Here is a 13,561-nt window from a genome sequence, read left to right on the forward strand (position 1 = left end):
AGTTTCCCAAGCAGAGAGCTGCTGACTGCCAGTCACAGCTCTCTACTATGTCCCTCCTCCTCACTCACTGAGCTGTGTAGGGGGTGGTAGTGGCCGGCCCAGCCTCTCAGCGGCTCACTGAGAGGCTGAGCCAGGTGTCGCTCCAGGGATCTGGTGGATTCCAAATTCCATGGTCGTGATGACGCTGAGCCTGGACCAACTCTGTGATGTCAGCAGAGAGCGGACTTCAGCCCACTGATGACCAGCGCATACGTGCTGAAGGAACGGCAATCCTGTGCCGTTCTTTCAAAGTCCTGTGCTGTAATTGCGATGCAAAATAGCACATTATGACTTTGCTTAGCAGGTTTAAAATTAAAATAAAAAGCCAGCGGTTTACTACCGCTTTTAAAGTGATATTAAAGGCTTTCTTTCTTTTTTAAATAACAAACATGTTATGCTCACCTGTTCTGTTTTTTTTTTGCACAGAGCAGCCACTATGCTCTTCTTCTCACGTGCCTCATCGGCGCGCTGCAGCTTGCAATGGGGCACCTAAGCGGGCTCGCTCCCAAACCGCTGTTGTGCATATCCATTCACACACAGAGCCCCCTCTTTCTCCTCATTGGCTCAATGGCTGCGATTGACAATGGCTCCTGCTGCTGTCTTGGCCAATGAGGAGGGAGAGTCCCCAGAGAGCCGAGGACATGTAAATGTCCTAATATGCATGGACACATAGGATAACAGTAAGCTGTTTCTACAGACAAAACACGGTCTCCTCTAGAAGCAGCGTTTTTTTTTTTTTTTTAAGCCAATGTGCATGGTCCCAAAAATGCTTGTTGCCTGACTGCTTATCCAAACATTTCTTTATTTTCTAAATCACTGACTTGAAACAAGTATGCAGATCAGGAGTTCAGACTTTATTGGCTGCATGCTTGCTGCAGATGAGTTGTTCAGACAGTAATGAAGCCACTCTGAGCTAGATCTGTAGCATTATTAGGAGAGGTTAGTGGCAGCCTCTGTATTTTTTTCCAGTACAGGCATGTGTTAGGGTTGCACCGATACCGAGCATTTGCAGGAGTACTTGTACTCCTGTAAATGGTCCCAATGCCTGGTCCGATACCTGGACACTCTGGTGATTATAACTCCCCCCGCATGATCATCTATCTCCCTGTGTAGCTTTCAATAAAGCAGCTGATAGCCGCGTTTCCTCCTCCTCCCCTCCGTAACTTTAAGCTGCTTTATTGAAAGCCACACAGGGAGATCGGTGATCATAACTTTCCCCACCGCTGCAGCGATCATTCCTGAGTGTCCCCTGTATCTTCCTCCGGCTCCCATCTGTGTCCTCCTCTGTGCTTCTCCCCATGGGCTCCTCTGGTCCCCCCTGTTGTCCTCCGGCTCTTCCGGTTCCCCCTCTGTCGTCTTTCTCCGGTTCCCCTCTGTCGTCTTTCTCCGGTTCCCCTCTGTCGTCTTTCTCCGGTTCCCCTCTGTCGTCTTTCTCCGGTCCCTCTCTGTGTGCTCCTCCGGTCCCTCTCTGTGTGCTCCTCCGGTCCCTCTCTGTGTGCTCCTCCGGTCCCCCTCTGTGTGCTCCTCCGGTCCCCCTCTGTGTGCTCCTCCGGTCCCCCTCTGTGTGCTCCTCCGGTCCCCCTCAGATCTTTCAGGATGGAGAGCAGAGGAAGGAGTCAGTAAATATGTCCTTTATCGGCTTCTTCCTTTTCTGAATGGACAGAGGCAGTGATCACTGCCTCTGTCCATTCATAACTGAGCATTGTAAACTGTTACGACTTCAGTTTATGAATGGAGAGGAGCCTCTGTCTCCTGTCTATTCATGTTCAGTGCAGCTGGGGAATCTATGTCCTCGGTCCCTTTCCATGTCTCAAAGGGGAAATGTTATATATTTTATATATATAAAAAAAAAAGCTGACACAGTCCACGTCTCGTTAGTGCCACTGTCACATGACATAATAAAAAAGTATTGGTGATCAATATCGCAAGGACTTGAAATTAAGTATTGGTACTTGTACTCGGTCTTAAAAAAAGTGGTATCTGTGCAACCCATGTATCATTATGCACAGTGAAATATCTTTCCTAGAGTCAGACAGTGCTGCATTGGGATCATTAGATGTGACAGGTTCTTCATGTTACCTAATTAACCCGTTTTACCCTTTTAAATGACCACAAAGATTGTGAGAGGATTTCTCCAATAGGCACAAAGGATATCAACAAAAACTGGACAAAGGTTCTAACCCTCTCTCACTTTATACAATGTGTAAAAAATGTTTCCTTTAATTCCACTTTTTTTTTTTTTTTTTTTACAGTAAAGATAATTCCACTTTAATAACATGAACATAATTCCCTATTACTGTACCAGACCTTCTTACACAGAAGCTTCTTCTTTTTTTTTTGTGTGTCCTTTTTAGTGGTACAAACTGGATGAACTCTTTGAACAAGAGCGCAACGTTCGAATGGCCATGACCAACCGAGCTGGACTTTTAGCTCTCATGTTACACCAAACGATTCAGCACGACCCTGTGACCACAGATCTGCGCACTCACTCTGAACGCTGAGAAGCTTCCCTATCTTACCTCCACAAAGGGAGAGAGGGCTTTGTATTAAAAACTGATATTTCTTTAAACTTTTATAAAAAAAAAATTGTGCTGAGCTGGTGTTTAAAGAGACTGCAATTTGTCCTGAATTTTTCTTATGTTTTACATCGCATCGTTTATGTACTTGATGGAACGTCAGTCTTTTATCAGCCATTTTTAAACAGAATCTTTCATTCTCATAGACTGTGTTGAATCGCACAGAGGATTGTTTTTGTGGTCTGCCGAGAATACGGTAATTTCATGGGTGTTCCAGTTGGCTCTTTATTAGAATACACTAGCTGAGAGATTTTCAACTACAGTTTTCCACATGAATGTGTATTGTATTTTATGAAATATGAATCCTGTTATTTTTTTTTTAATAGACCACTCCATGCAAATATGTATTCGCTCATTTATTCCTTTAAAAACAAAAGCTTTTTTTTTTTTTATATATATATAATTTAGTCAAAACTAACTGAAATCTGTATTTCCCGATGTCACATGTCGGCTATGAACTGAAGTCAGGCTGGTTATAGGAGTATCTACAGGAAAGAGCTCAGGATGGCTATGGTTAGTGTGATGATGTTTTCTGTTAATCTAAAAAGTATTTAGGTAGCCACCAATTGTGCAAGTTCTCCCACTTAAAAAGATGAGAGAGGCCTGTAATTGTCATCATAGGTATACCTCAACTATGAGAGACAAAATGTGGAAACAAATCCAGACAATCACATTGTCTGATTTGGAAAGAATTTATTTGCAAATTATGGTGGAAAATAAGTATTTGGTCTCCTCTACAAACAAGCAAGATTTCTGGCTCTCACAGACCTGTATCTTCTTCTTTAAGAGGCTCCTCTGTCCTCCACTCATTTCTTGTATTAATTGCACCTGTTTGAACTTGTTATCAGTATAAAAGACACCTGTCCACAACCTCAAACAGTCACACTCCAAACTCCACTATGGAGAAGACCAAAGAGCTGTCGAGAGACACCAGAAACAAAATTGTAGAACTGCACCAGGCTGGGAAGACTGAATCTGCAATAGGCAAGCAGCTTGAGGTGAAGAAATCATCTGTGGGAGCAATAATTAGAAAATGGAAGACATACAAGACCACTGATAATCTCCCTCGATCTGGGGCTTCACGCAAGATCTCACCCCGTGGGGTCAAAATGATCACAAGAACGGTGAGCAAAAATTCCAGAACCACACGGGGGACCTAGTGAATGACCTGCAGAGAGCTGGGACCAACGTAACAAAGACTACCATCAGTAACACACTACGCTGCCAGGGACTCAGATCCCGCAGTGCCAGACGTGTCCCCCTGCTTAAGCCAGTACATGTCCGGGCCCGTCTGAGGTTTGCTAGAAAACATTTGGATGATCCAGAAGAGGATTAGGAGAATGTCATATGGTCAGATAAAACCAAAGTAGAACTGTTTGGTAGAAACACAACTCGTCGTGTTTGGAGGAGAGAGAATGCTGAGTTGCAACCAAAGAACACCATACCTACTGTGAAGCATGGGGGTGGCAACATCATGCTTTGGGTCTGTTTCTCTGCAAAGGGAACAGGACGACTGATCTGTGTACATGAAAGAATGAATGGGGCCATGTATCATGGGATTTTGAGTGCAAACCTCCTCCCATCAGCAAGGGCATTGAAGATAAAAAGTGTCTGGGTCTTTCAGCATGACAATGATCCCAAACACAACCTTTGGAGGGAGTTGAAAGTCCATGTTGCCCAGTGACAGCCCCAAAACATCATTGCTCTAGAGCAGGGGTCTCCAAATGTTTTACTTTGGTGGCCACATTGTGCATTTTTCAGATATTTGCGGGCCGAAAAAAAATTAATTTTTTAATGAATCTGCAGCAATTTGACCGGCTGACGGCAGTAGAGATTGATGGCACACCTATATCCTCCGCCCGCACCTAAAAGCTGTAACCTCATGCACTGGGCTAAACTTCCAGTGCGTACAGGACCTTACATCTGTGTTACCGTCAACACACACACACCTCCATACATTTGTGTCCCTATCAGAGCCCCCTGCATATTTGTGCGCCCATCTGAGCCCCCCTGCATATGCATAGTGTCCCTATAAGAACCCCCATACACACTGTGTCCCTATCGGACCCCCGCTGCACATCTGTGTCCTTATCACATATTTATGTCCAAATCAGAGTCCCCCCTTCCACATTTATGCCCCCCATCACAAACCACAGCACAATTGTGTCCCCCTTAGAGCCCCCCATCGGAGACCACAGCACAATTGTGTCCCCTTCCACATTTATACCCCCATCAGAGACCCCAGCACAATTGTATTGCCTTCAGAGCCCCCCTTCCACATGTATGCCCCCCATCAGAGACCACAGCACAATGGTGTCCCCCTCAGAGCCTCCTTCCACATTTATACCCCATCAGAGACCCCAGCCCATTATCTCCCTCAAAATAGCCTCAGCTGCACATTTGTGTCTTTATCTCCACCAGCAGTGTCCCTCTTCCATCTGTGTCCGGCTTCAGTGCTGTTCTCCTGCACCTCCCGCCCCGGCTGTTACAGACACGTATTAGGCAAAAGCGCACTGATGCTAACGGAGGGGCAATATCTGGGACGTGCAGTATGTCATAGAAATCAACAACTAGTGAGACGCCGGGTTGGACAGGCTCCGTCGGGCTGCGGGCTCTGCGCTGCATACTATCAGGGGTGATTATGCAGCGCAGTTTCTGCTACCCGACATAGCTTGAGCAGGACTCGACCATGCAGTAAGTCCGACGACTCAACCTGTGGGCCAGAAAAAATGTCCCAGCGGGCTGTACTTTGGAGACCCCTGCTCTAGAGGAGATCTGCATGGAGGAATGGGCCAACATACCAGCAACAGTGTATGACAACCTTGTGAAGACTTACAGAAAACGTTTGACCTCTGTCATTGCCAACAAAGGATATATAACAAAGTATTGAGATGAACTTTTGATATTGGCCAAATACTTTCCACCATCATTTGCAAATAAATTCTTTCCAAATCAGACAATGTGATTGTGTGGATTTGTTTCCACATTTTGTCTCTCATAGTTGAGGTATACCTATGATAATTACATGCCTCTCTCATCTTTTTAAGTGGGAGAACTTGCATAATTGGTGGCTGACTAAATACTTTTTTTGCCCCATTGTATACAGCGAGGGAAAATAGTATTTGATCCCCTGCTGTACGTTTTACCCTCTGACAAAGAAATGTCTATAATTTTAATGGTAGGTTTATTTTAACCACTTCAGCCCCGGAGGAATTTACCCCCTTCCTGACCAGAGCACTTTTTTCAATTTGGCACTGCATCGCTTTAACTGACAATTGACCAGCCTGAAGTGATCTAGCAGGACTTAATTTTCTAAATATAGTTCCACTGTAATACCCACTTCAGCCCTGGAAGAATTTACCACCTTCCTGACCGGGCAATTTTTTCGATACGGCACTGCGTCGCTTTAACTGACAATTGTGCGACGTTGCACCCAAACAAAATTGATTTTCTTTTTTTTCCGCCCACAAATAGAGCTTTCTTTTGGTGACCTCTGCGGTTTTATTTTTTTGCGCTATAAACAAAAATAGAGCGATAATTAAAAAAAAAACACTATCCTTTACTTTTTGCTCTAATAAATATCCCACATTTTTTTCCCCCCAAAAAAAATGTTGCCCCAGTTTAGTTTAGGCCGATATGTATTCTTATACATATTTTTGGTAAAAAAAAAATTGCAATAACTGTATATTGATTGGTTTGCGCAAACGTTATAGCCTTTACAAAATAAGGGATAGTTTTATGGCATTTTTATTATTATTTATTTTTTTTTTTTTTTACTAGTAATGGCGGCGATCTGCGAATTTTATTGAGACTGCAACATTAAGGCGGACACATCGGACACTATTTTGCGACCATTGTCATTTATACAGTGATCAGTGCTATACAAAGGCACTGATTACTGTGTAAATGACACTGGCAGGGAAGAGGTTAAACACTAGGGGGCGATCAAGTGGTTAAGTGTGTCCTAGGGAGTGATTCTAACTGTTGGGGGGATGGGCTACCAGTAACATGACAGAGATCACTGCTCCCGATTACAGGGAGCAGTAGATCTCTGTCCTGGCCCTAGGCAGCACAGGGAAATGCCTTGTTTACATAGGCATCTCCCTGTTCTGCCTCTAAGGGAAACAATCGCGGGCACCCGCCGTGACAAGTTCCGGGCACGCTCACGGAGGCAAATTCAAAGTGAGGTACATCGCTTTGCGCAGTCATGCCATTCTGCTGACGTATGGTTAACAGTGAGAGGTAGAATAACAACAAAACTATCCAGAAAAACGCATTTAAAAAAAGTTATAATTTGATTTGCATTTTAATGAGTGAAATAAGTATTTGATCCCCTATCAATTTAAGCACTCCCCTTAAAGGGAGAGCTCCTAATCTGTAGCAATCAGATTCCAATCTCTCCACCATGGCCAAGACCAAAGGATGTCAGGGACAAGGTTGTAGACCTAAGGATTGAATGGGCTACAAGACCATCTCCAAGTAGCTTGGTAAGAGGGTGACAATTGATGCGATTATTTGCAAATGGAAGAAACGCAAAATAACTGTGAATCTCCCTCGGTCTGGGGCTCCATGGAAGAGCTCAGGAAGAACAGTGAGGAATAAACCCAAGACTACACAGGAGAATCTTGTCAATGTTCTCAAGGCAGCTGGGAACATAGTCACCAAGAAAACAATTAGTAACACAGTGCACCGTGAAGGACTGAAATCCTGCAGTGCTCAGAAGGTCCCTCTGCTTAAGAAAGCACATGTACAGGCCTGTCTGAAGTTTGCTAATTAACATCTGAAAGATTCAGAGAATTGGGTGAAAGTGTTGTGGTCAGATGAGGCCAAAATCGCTCTTTGGCAATCAACTCAACTCTCCATGTTTGGAGGAGGAGGAATGCTGCCTATGACCCCAAGAACACCATCCCCATCGTCAAACGTGGTGGTGGAAACATTATACTTTGGGAGTGTTTTTCTGCTTAGGGTACAGGACATCTTTACTGCATCAAAAGGACAACAGTCGGGGCCATGTACCCCTAAATCTTGGGTGAGAACCTCCTTCCCTTAGCCAGGGTTGTGGGTATTCCAGCATGACAAAGACCCAAAACACATGGCCAAGGCAGAAAAGCAGTGGCTCAAGAAGAAGCACATTAAGGTCCTTGAGTAGCCTAGCCAGTCTCCAGACCTTCATCCCATAGAACATATGTGGAGGGAGCTGACGGTTCGAGTTACCAAATGTCAGCCTCAAAACCTTAAAGTGGATGTAAACCCTCACATACACCCAGTGAAGTGAATAGCCTCAGATGATACAGAGATGAAACAAATCTCCCTATATAAGTTTTACATGTATAACTGCTGTCTTTAGCTTTCTACACTGTTTAGAAAGTGCACATCATGTTAGAGTTTTCTCTTCCTGATTTCATCTGTGGGTGTGGATTCTTGCCATACACTGTAAGACAGCTGATTGGAGGAAAGGCCCCCCACTCTACATAGGCAGAGTCTTCTAGAGCTGTGCTGTGAATAGACCAGCTCTCTGCCAATCTATTCATAGTACCCGCCCTGACACAAAATTCAGCCTAGTTTTATCACAGTTGACAAAGAACTTGTCAGAACAGATCAGGCTGATAACAGAAGAACGGAGCAGGAGAAAGCCACGGAACTTTTGAAGAGAGATAAGAAAACACTGCAGATATATGTGCCCAGCTCAAATTTCATGAATTGGGTTTACATCCACTTTAATGACTTGAAGAGGATCTGCAAAGAGTTGTGTGAAAAACTGGTGGTCAACTACAAGAAACGTCTGACCTCTGCGATTGCCAACAAGTACTAAGTCATATTTTGTGAAGGGGTCAAATACTTATTTCACTCATTAACCACTTCAGCCCCGGAAGAATTTTTTTTATTGTGACTGTGACATTGCGACGGACATGTTTGACACATTTTTGGGACCATCCACATTTATACAGCGATTAGTGCTATAAAACTGCACTGTTTACTGTATAAATGTTACTGGCAGGGAAGGGGTTAACACTAGGGGGTGATCAAGGGGTTAATATGTTCCCTAGTGAGTGATTCTAACTGTAGGTGGAGAGGACTCACAAGGGGAGGAGATCGATGTGTGTTTCTCTGTACTGGGAACACACATCGGTCTCCTCACCGCTGACAGGACATGGATCTGGTAGTTTACACACCCAGATCCATGGTCCTGCCGTGATTGCAGGCAATCGCGGGTGCCCGGCGGACATCGCGGCCGCCGGGCACACGCACCGGGTCCCGAGCAATGCAGCGGCACGCACGCCCCCTAGATGGCTGGGAAGCCCAGGACGTCATATGACGTCCACCCAGGATGGGAGATCCCATCTGTGGATGTCATTTGACGATGAGCAAGACCTGAAGTGGTTAAAAATGCAAATCAGTTTATAACTTTTTTATTGTTTTTTTTCTCACTTTCAATAGTTTTTTTTTTTTTCGAATTTTTAAAAAAAAAAACATATTGTAAAAAGACTTTTTGTAATTGCCATAAAGGAGATAGACAGCTGAAATGTAGCTTCCGAGGATGTGATTTTTTTTTTTTTTTTTTTTAAAGAAATTTTATTGAATTTTATACAAGTACATACTTTAAGGTCATATAAAGTACAATACAAACTGAAAGGTATAAGTAGTTGTATATAATGGTCATGAAAAATCAAAACATACAATACATATCTTATCATATCAGCAAAAGTCGTATGAAGTGACCTATTATAACATATTAAAACCTATTTAGGGAATTTCCTATAGAAAACAAATAAGATAAATGTATCTATATATTAAAAACTAGAAGGGTCGAGAGGGGGGAATTCGAATATAAATATGGTTAGATGCCGGACCGTTGAGCGTCATCCCCTCACCAATCCACCCCAAAAGGGAACATACTGTGGGTGGTGGGGGGACCTATGGAGATATATGCCCAAAGGCGGCAAAAATCACTGGTCCTTTGATAAGCTCTTCCTATTCCGAGGATGTGATAACATCAAACAGTATAAATGGCATATTTTTGCGCTATAGCTAAAGAAAGTCCGACAATTTAGAAAAAAAAAATACTTTTTTTTTTTTACTTTCTGCTAGGAAACATACCTAATAAAAATGTAAAAAACTAAGTTCTTCATAAATTTAGGCCAATATGTATTCTGCTACATATTTTTGGGGAAAAAAATCCCAATAAGCATATATTGATAAGTTATAGCATCTACAAACTATGAGATATTTTGATGGCATTTTTATTTATTTTTTAATAGTAAAGGTGGCGATCAGCGATTTATTTTTTTAGCTGGGCTGCGACATTGCGGCGGACGATTCGGACACCCGAATGACACTTTTTTGGGAACCAGTGACATTATTACAGTGATCAGTGCAAAAAATTTGCACTGTTACTGTACTAGGAACACTGGGAGGGAAAGGGTTAACAGCAGGGGCGACCAAAGGGTTAAGTGTGTCCCTAGGGGATGCTTTCTTACTGTGTTGGGGGATGGACTCACTGTATGAACAGAGAGATCCGTGTCCCTGCTTAGCAGGAACACAAGATTTCTCTGTTCATACCTCACAGGATGGTGATCTGCCTTGTTTACACCGGCAGACCACTCTCCTGCCTCACTGGGGAGCGATCGCGGGTGGGCGTCCGCCGGACCCGCTGTTTGGCTCCCCCTCTGACCAATCAGCGCACGCCCCCAATGGCTATTGCTTGAAATGATGTACAGGTATGTCTTTTCGCGCAATAGAACCGACCTACCGCAGTAAATATACTGCGGCCAGACGGCAAGTGGTTAAAGTGGTTGTAAACCGCTGGATTTTCTTTTTCTGTTTACCTGCAAGGTAATGTCATAATGTGCTAGTATGCGATGCATACTAGCACATGATGTTAAACTTGGCTTCGAAATGAAGCTCTTCCAGCCCCAGGATATCAGAGCTGCAGGTGCTTCCATCTTCACCCAGCTCTGTGACTGGCCGGAGCCGCGAGGACTTAACTCCAACGCATGCGCTTTTGAACTTACGTTCACGGCAAAGGGCTCTGGAGGAACGGCATGGGTGGCCGTTCCTTCAGAGCACATGCGTCTGATGCCACTGGCTGCATGTACAATGCCCATTTAAGAGATTTTTACACTACCTATAGGTTAGCCTTATTATAGGCTTACCTATAGCTATAAGTTAGTGATGGAAGTTTACTTCCACTTTAATAAACAAAACCTTGTAGCCTGCAAGTTATAGTAGGTATCTATGAGCCAGATAACTTTGTCGCAGGCCGTGAAATAATAAGCAGATCAAAACATCAAGTCAGCTTGATCTGCAACAATAAAATAATAAAGAAAGAAGGATGTTCACAGTAGGAAGGTGGGAAAGAGCGGTGGGGTGAGGGGGAGGGGGAGGGGGAGGGGAGTGAGCGTCAGGAATGCCCAAGACCAGCATCCCAAAGCTGGGCTATTATAATGAAATATAGCTCTCCATGGACAGTGATGGACGGGCATATTGTATTCACGTGGTCCAAATCCGATAGAATAAGACCTACTATCGGTCTTTAGGGAAAGGGTGAACAAAGAATGTATGACCTTGGTCCGAAAACGATGTGAGCATGGGACTTGTCCACCAGGTATGTAAAACATCACTCGGTGTTGCGCAGCCACAATAGCACAGACCAGTATTGGGAAGACTGAAGAATGGGCTACACGTGGTGGGACTAGGTACCATCTGGTTACTATCTTGAACGCAGACTCTATCGTATTGACATTAATAGAGAAGGAAGCTATTGTGGCCCAAATTTGCAACCAGTCTGCTCTATCCCTGGTGCACTGGAGGCCTGTTCATAGGGGGCCCAACCCCTCCTCCTGTAGTCACCAAAAAAAGAAAAAAAATATTATGGCTCTTTTTAAGAATTTTTTTTCTTCCAAAAAATGTCTTTACTAACTGCACTATGAGGCGCCGGCCATGTGCATTATGGGAAGCGCCGCGTCAATGCAATTGACATCTGAGTTAGATCATGATGTTACTTGCAGTTTTCTCTCTCCCATTGCGCCCGAGAGAGAGAAAACCAGAAGTATACAGAGCGCACTTCTCCATGGCCGCTGCCAGTAGAAGAAGACACAACAGGTAAGTGAGTGCCGCTGTGCTCCCACGGAGCAAGCAAGGTAAGTGCCGCTGTGCTCCCGCAGAGAAGGGGGGGCATTTGATGGGACAGAGGCTGCATTTGATGGGACAGAGGCTGCATTTGATGGGACAGAGGCTGCATTTGATGGGACAGAGGCCGCATTTGGGACTTGAAGTTTCACAATAGCTGGCGGGCCGCCAGTTTGAGACCCCTGCTACAGCATCGGCAAAGCACAGGTTTGCTTTAAAGTGAAGAGTAAATTGTAAGGACTAGTAGTCCACAAGGATTAATCAGAACTTGTATTTCACTGCTCACATTATGCTAAACACCTGAAAGTGATAAATGTATGACTGTCTGCTACCTATTACCGCACAATATTGCTAATTAGGGTGCCCACGTGTTGCGGATTGCCCTGGGACTTTCCCACAATTGACATGTCTGTCTTGGGTCCCGGGAACCTTTATTCTGGGACAATACAATGTCCCAGAATGAAATAGAGGACACAGCCACCCCCTACTAACTAATAACTACATTTCCGAAACTGGTTGCTAGGGCCAGCGCTGCCGGGCATTATGGAGCGTGGAGGACACCGCTGACGTGACTCACTGCTCCATCGAGACAGATAAGTTCCGGGTGGGTGGGGCATGCACACTGGCAGAATTTGATGGGCACAGTAGCGGCAATTGATGGGCACAGTAGCGGCAATTGATGGGCACACTGGCAGCAATTGATGGGCACAGTAGCGGCAATTAGGGTGCCCACATGTTCCGGATTGCCCGGGTACCTTTATTCTGGGACAATACAATGTCCCGGAATGAAATAGAGGACACAGCCACTCCCTACTAACTAATAACTACATTTCCGGAACTGGTTGCTAGGGCCAGCGCTGCCGGGCATCTTGCAACCAGGGACAATTTACTCTCAGGCAATAAGACCGGGAGCGAGGCCTGCGCCTAGTGCAGCACTGCTGTCCCCACCCACCTCGGCACCTCCTCCTTCTCCGGCACCCAGCGGCAAGCAGCAGGGTCTGGTGTGATCTTCACTCGTCTTTTTTTTGGGGGAACGTGAGAGAGGGGGGTGTGTCCCTGAATGGCAGTTTGGAAATGTGGTCATCCTAGCGGAAATTGATGAGCACACTGGCAGGAATTGATGGGCACAAAAGTGCCAATTGATGGGCACACTGGCAGCAATTTATGGGCACAGTAGCAGCAATTGATGGGCACACTGTCGGCAATTTATGGGCACAGTAGCGGCAACTGATGGACACAGTAGCTGCAATTGATGGGCACACTGGCAGAAATTGATGGGTACAGTGGCTGCGTTTTATGGGCAGAGTGACTGCGTTTGATGGTCACAGTGGCTGCAATTGATGGGGTTTTTTTTTCAGTTTGTTTGCACCCCCCCAAAAAAATTTGAGCACCAGCCGCCACTGGATCAGACCAAAGCGAGTGACAAATGAGAAGGACAGAGGGACATTGCTCCAAATCAGGAACAGTTTGGGGCTATGGGCTAGTATTGCCTGCACTGGGGCTGGGGGTAAGTATTGCCTGCACTGGGGCTGGGGGTAAGTATTGCCTGCACTGGGGCTGGGGGTAAGTATTGCCTGCACTGGGGCTGGGGGTTAGTATTGCACTCACTAACACCACGTCATGACATATCCTGCCACCTTCTCTGTGTACACCACCCGCTTGGCGGGAGACCAATCCCGCCCCATGTTTATCTTTCGAAACAGCCCCACCCTCCTATATTCATCCGCCGGAACAGCCACGCCCCTTTGTTTTTATCCCCTTGAGCAGCCGGCCCCGCCTTTTTTTTTAGCCTGTCACTTTTTTCGCCAATACTCAGG

General features: G+C 45.1%; 1 protein-coding gene across 3 annotated transcripts in view; it reads left to right on the plus strand.

The window, feature by feature from the left end:
* The window catches only part of CXXC1 (CXXC finger protein 1), a 30,347-nt gene extending 27,387 nt beyond the window's left edge, over positions 1 to 2,960 (plus strand). For all 3 annotated transcript variants that reach the window (XM_040324344.1, XM_040324346.1, XM_040324345.1), the window contains one exon: positions 2,394 to 2,960. In XM_040324344.1, coding sequence (XP_040180278.1) covers positions 2,394 to 2,540 — 147 coding nt within the window. In that variant the 3' untranslated portion in view covers positions 2,541 to 2,960. The remainder of the gene's footprint in view (positions 1 to 2,393) is intronic.
* The last annotated feature ends 10,601 nt before the right edge of the window (positions 2,961 to 13,561 follow it).

This window comes from Rana temporaria, chromosome 9, assembly GCF_905171775.1.
Source record: "Rana temporaria chromosome 9, aRanTem1.1, whole genome shotgun sequence".
NCBI classification, from domain to species: Eukaryota; Metazoa; Chordata; class Amphibia; order Anura; family Ranidae; genus Rana; species Rana temporaria.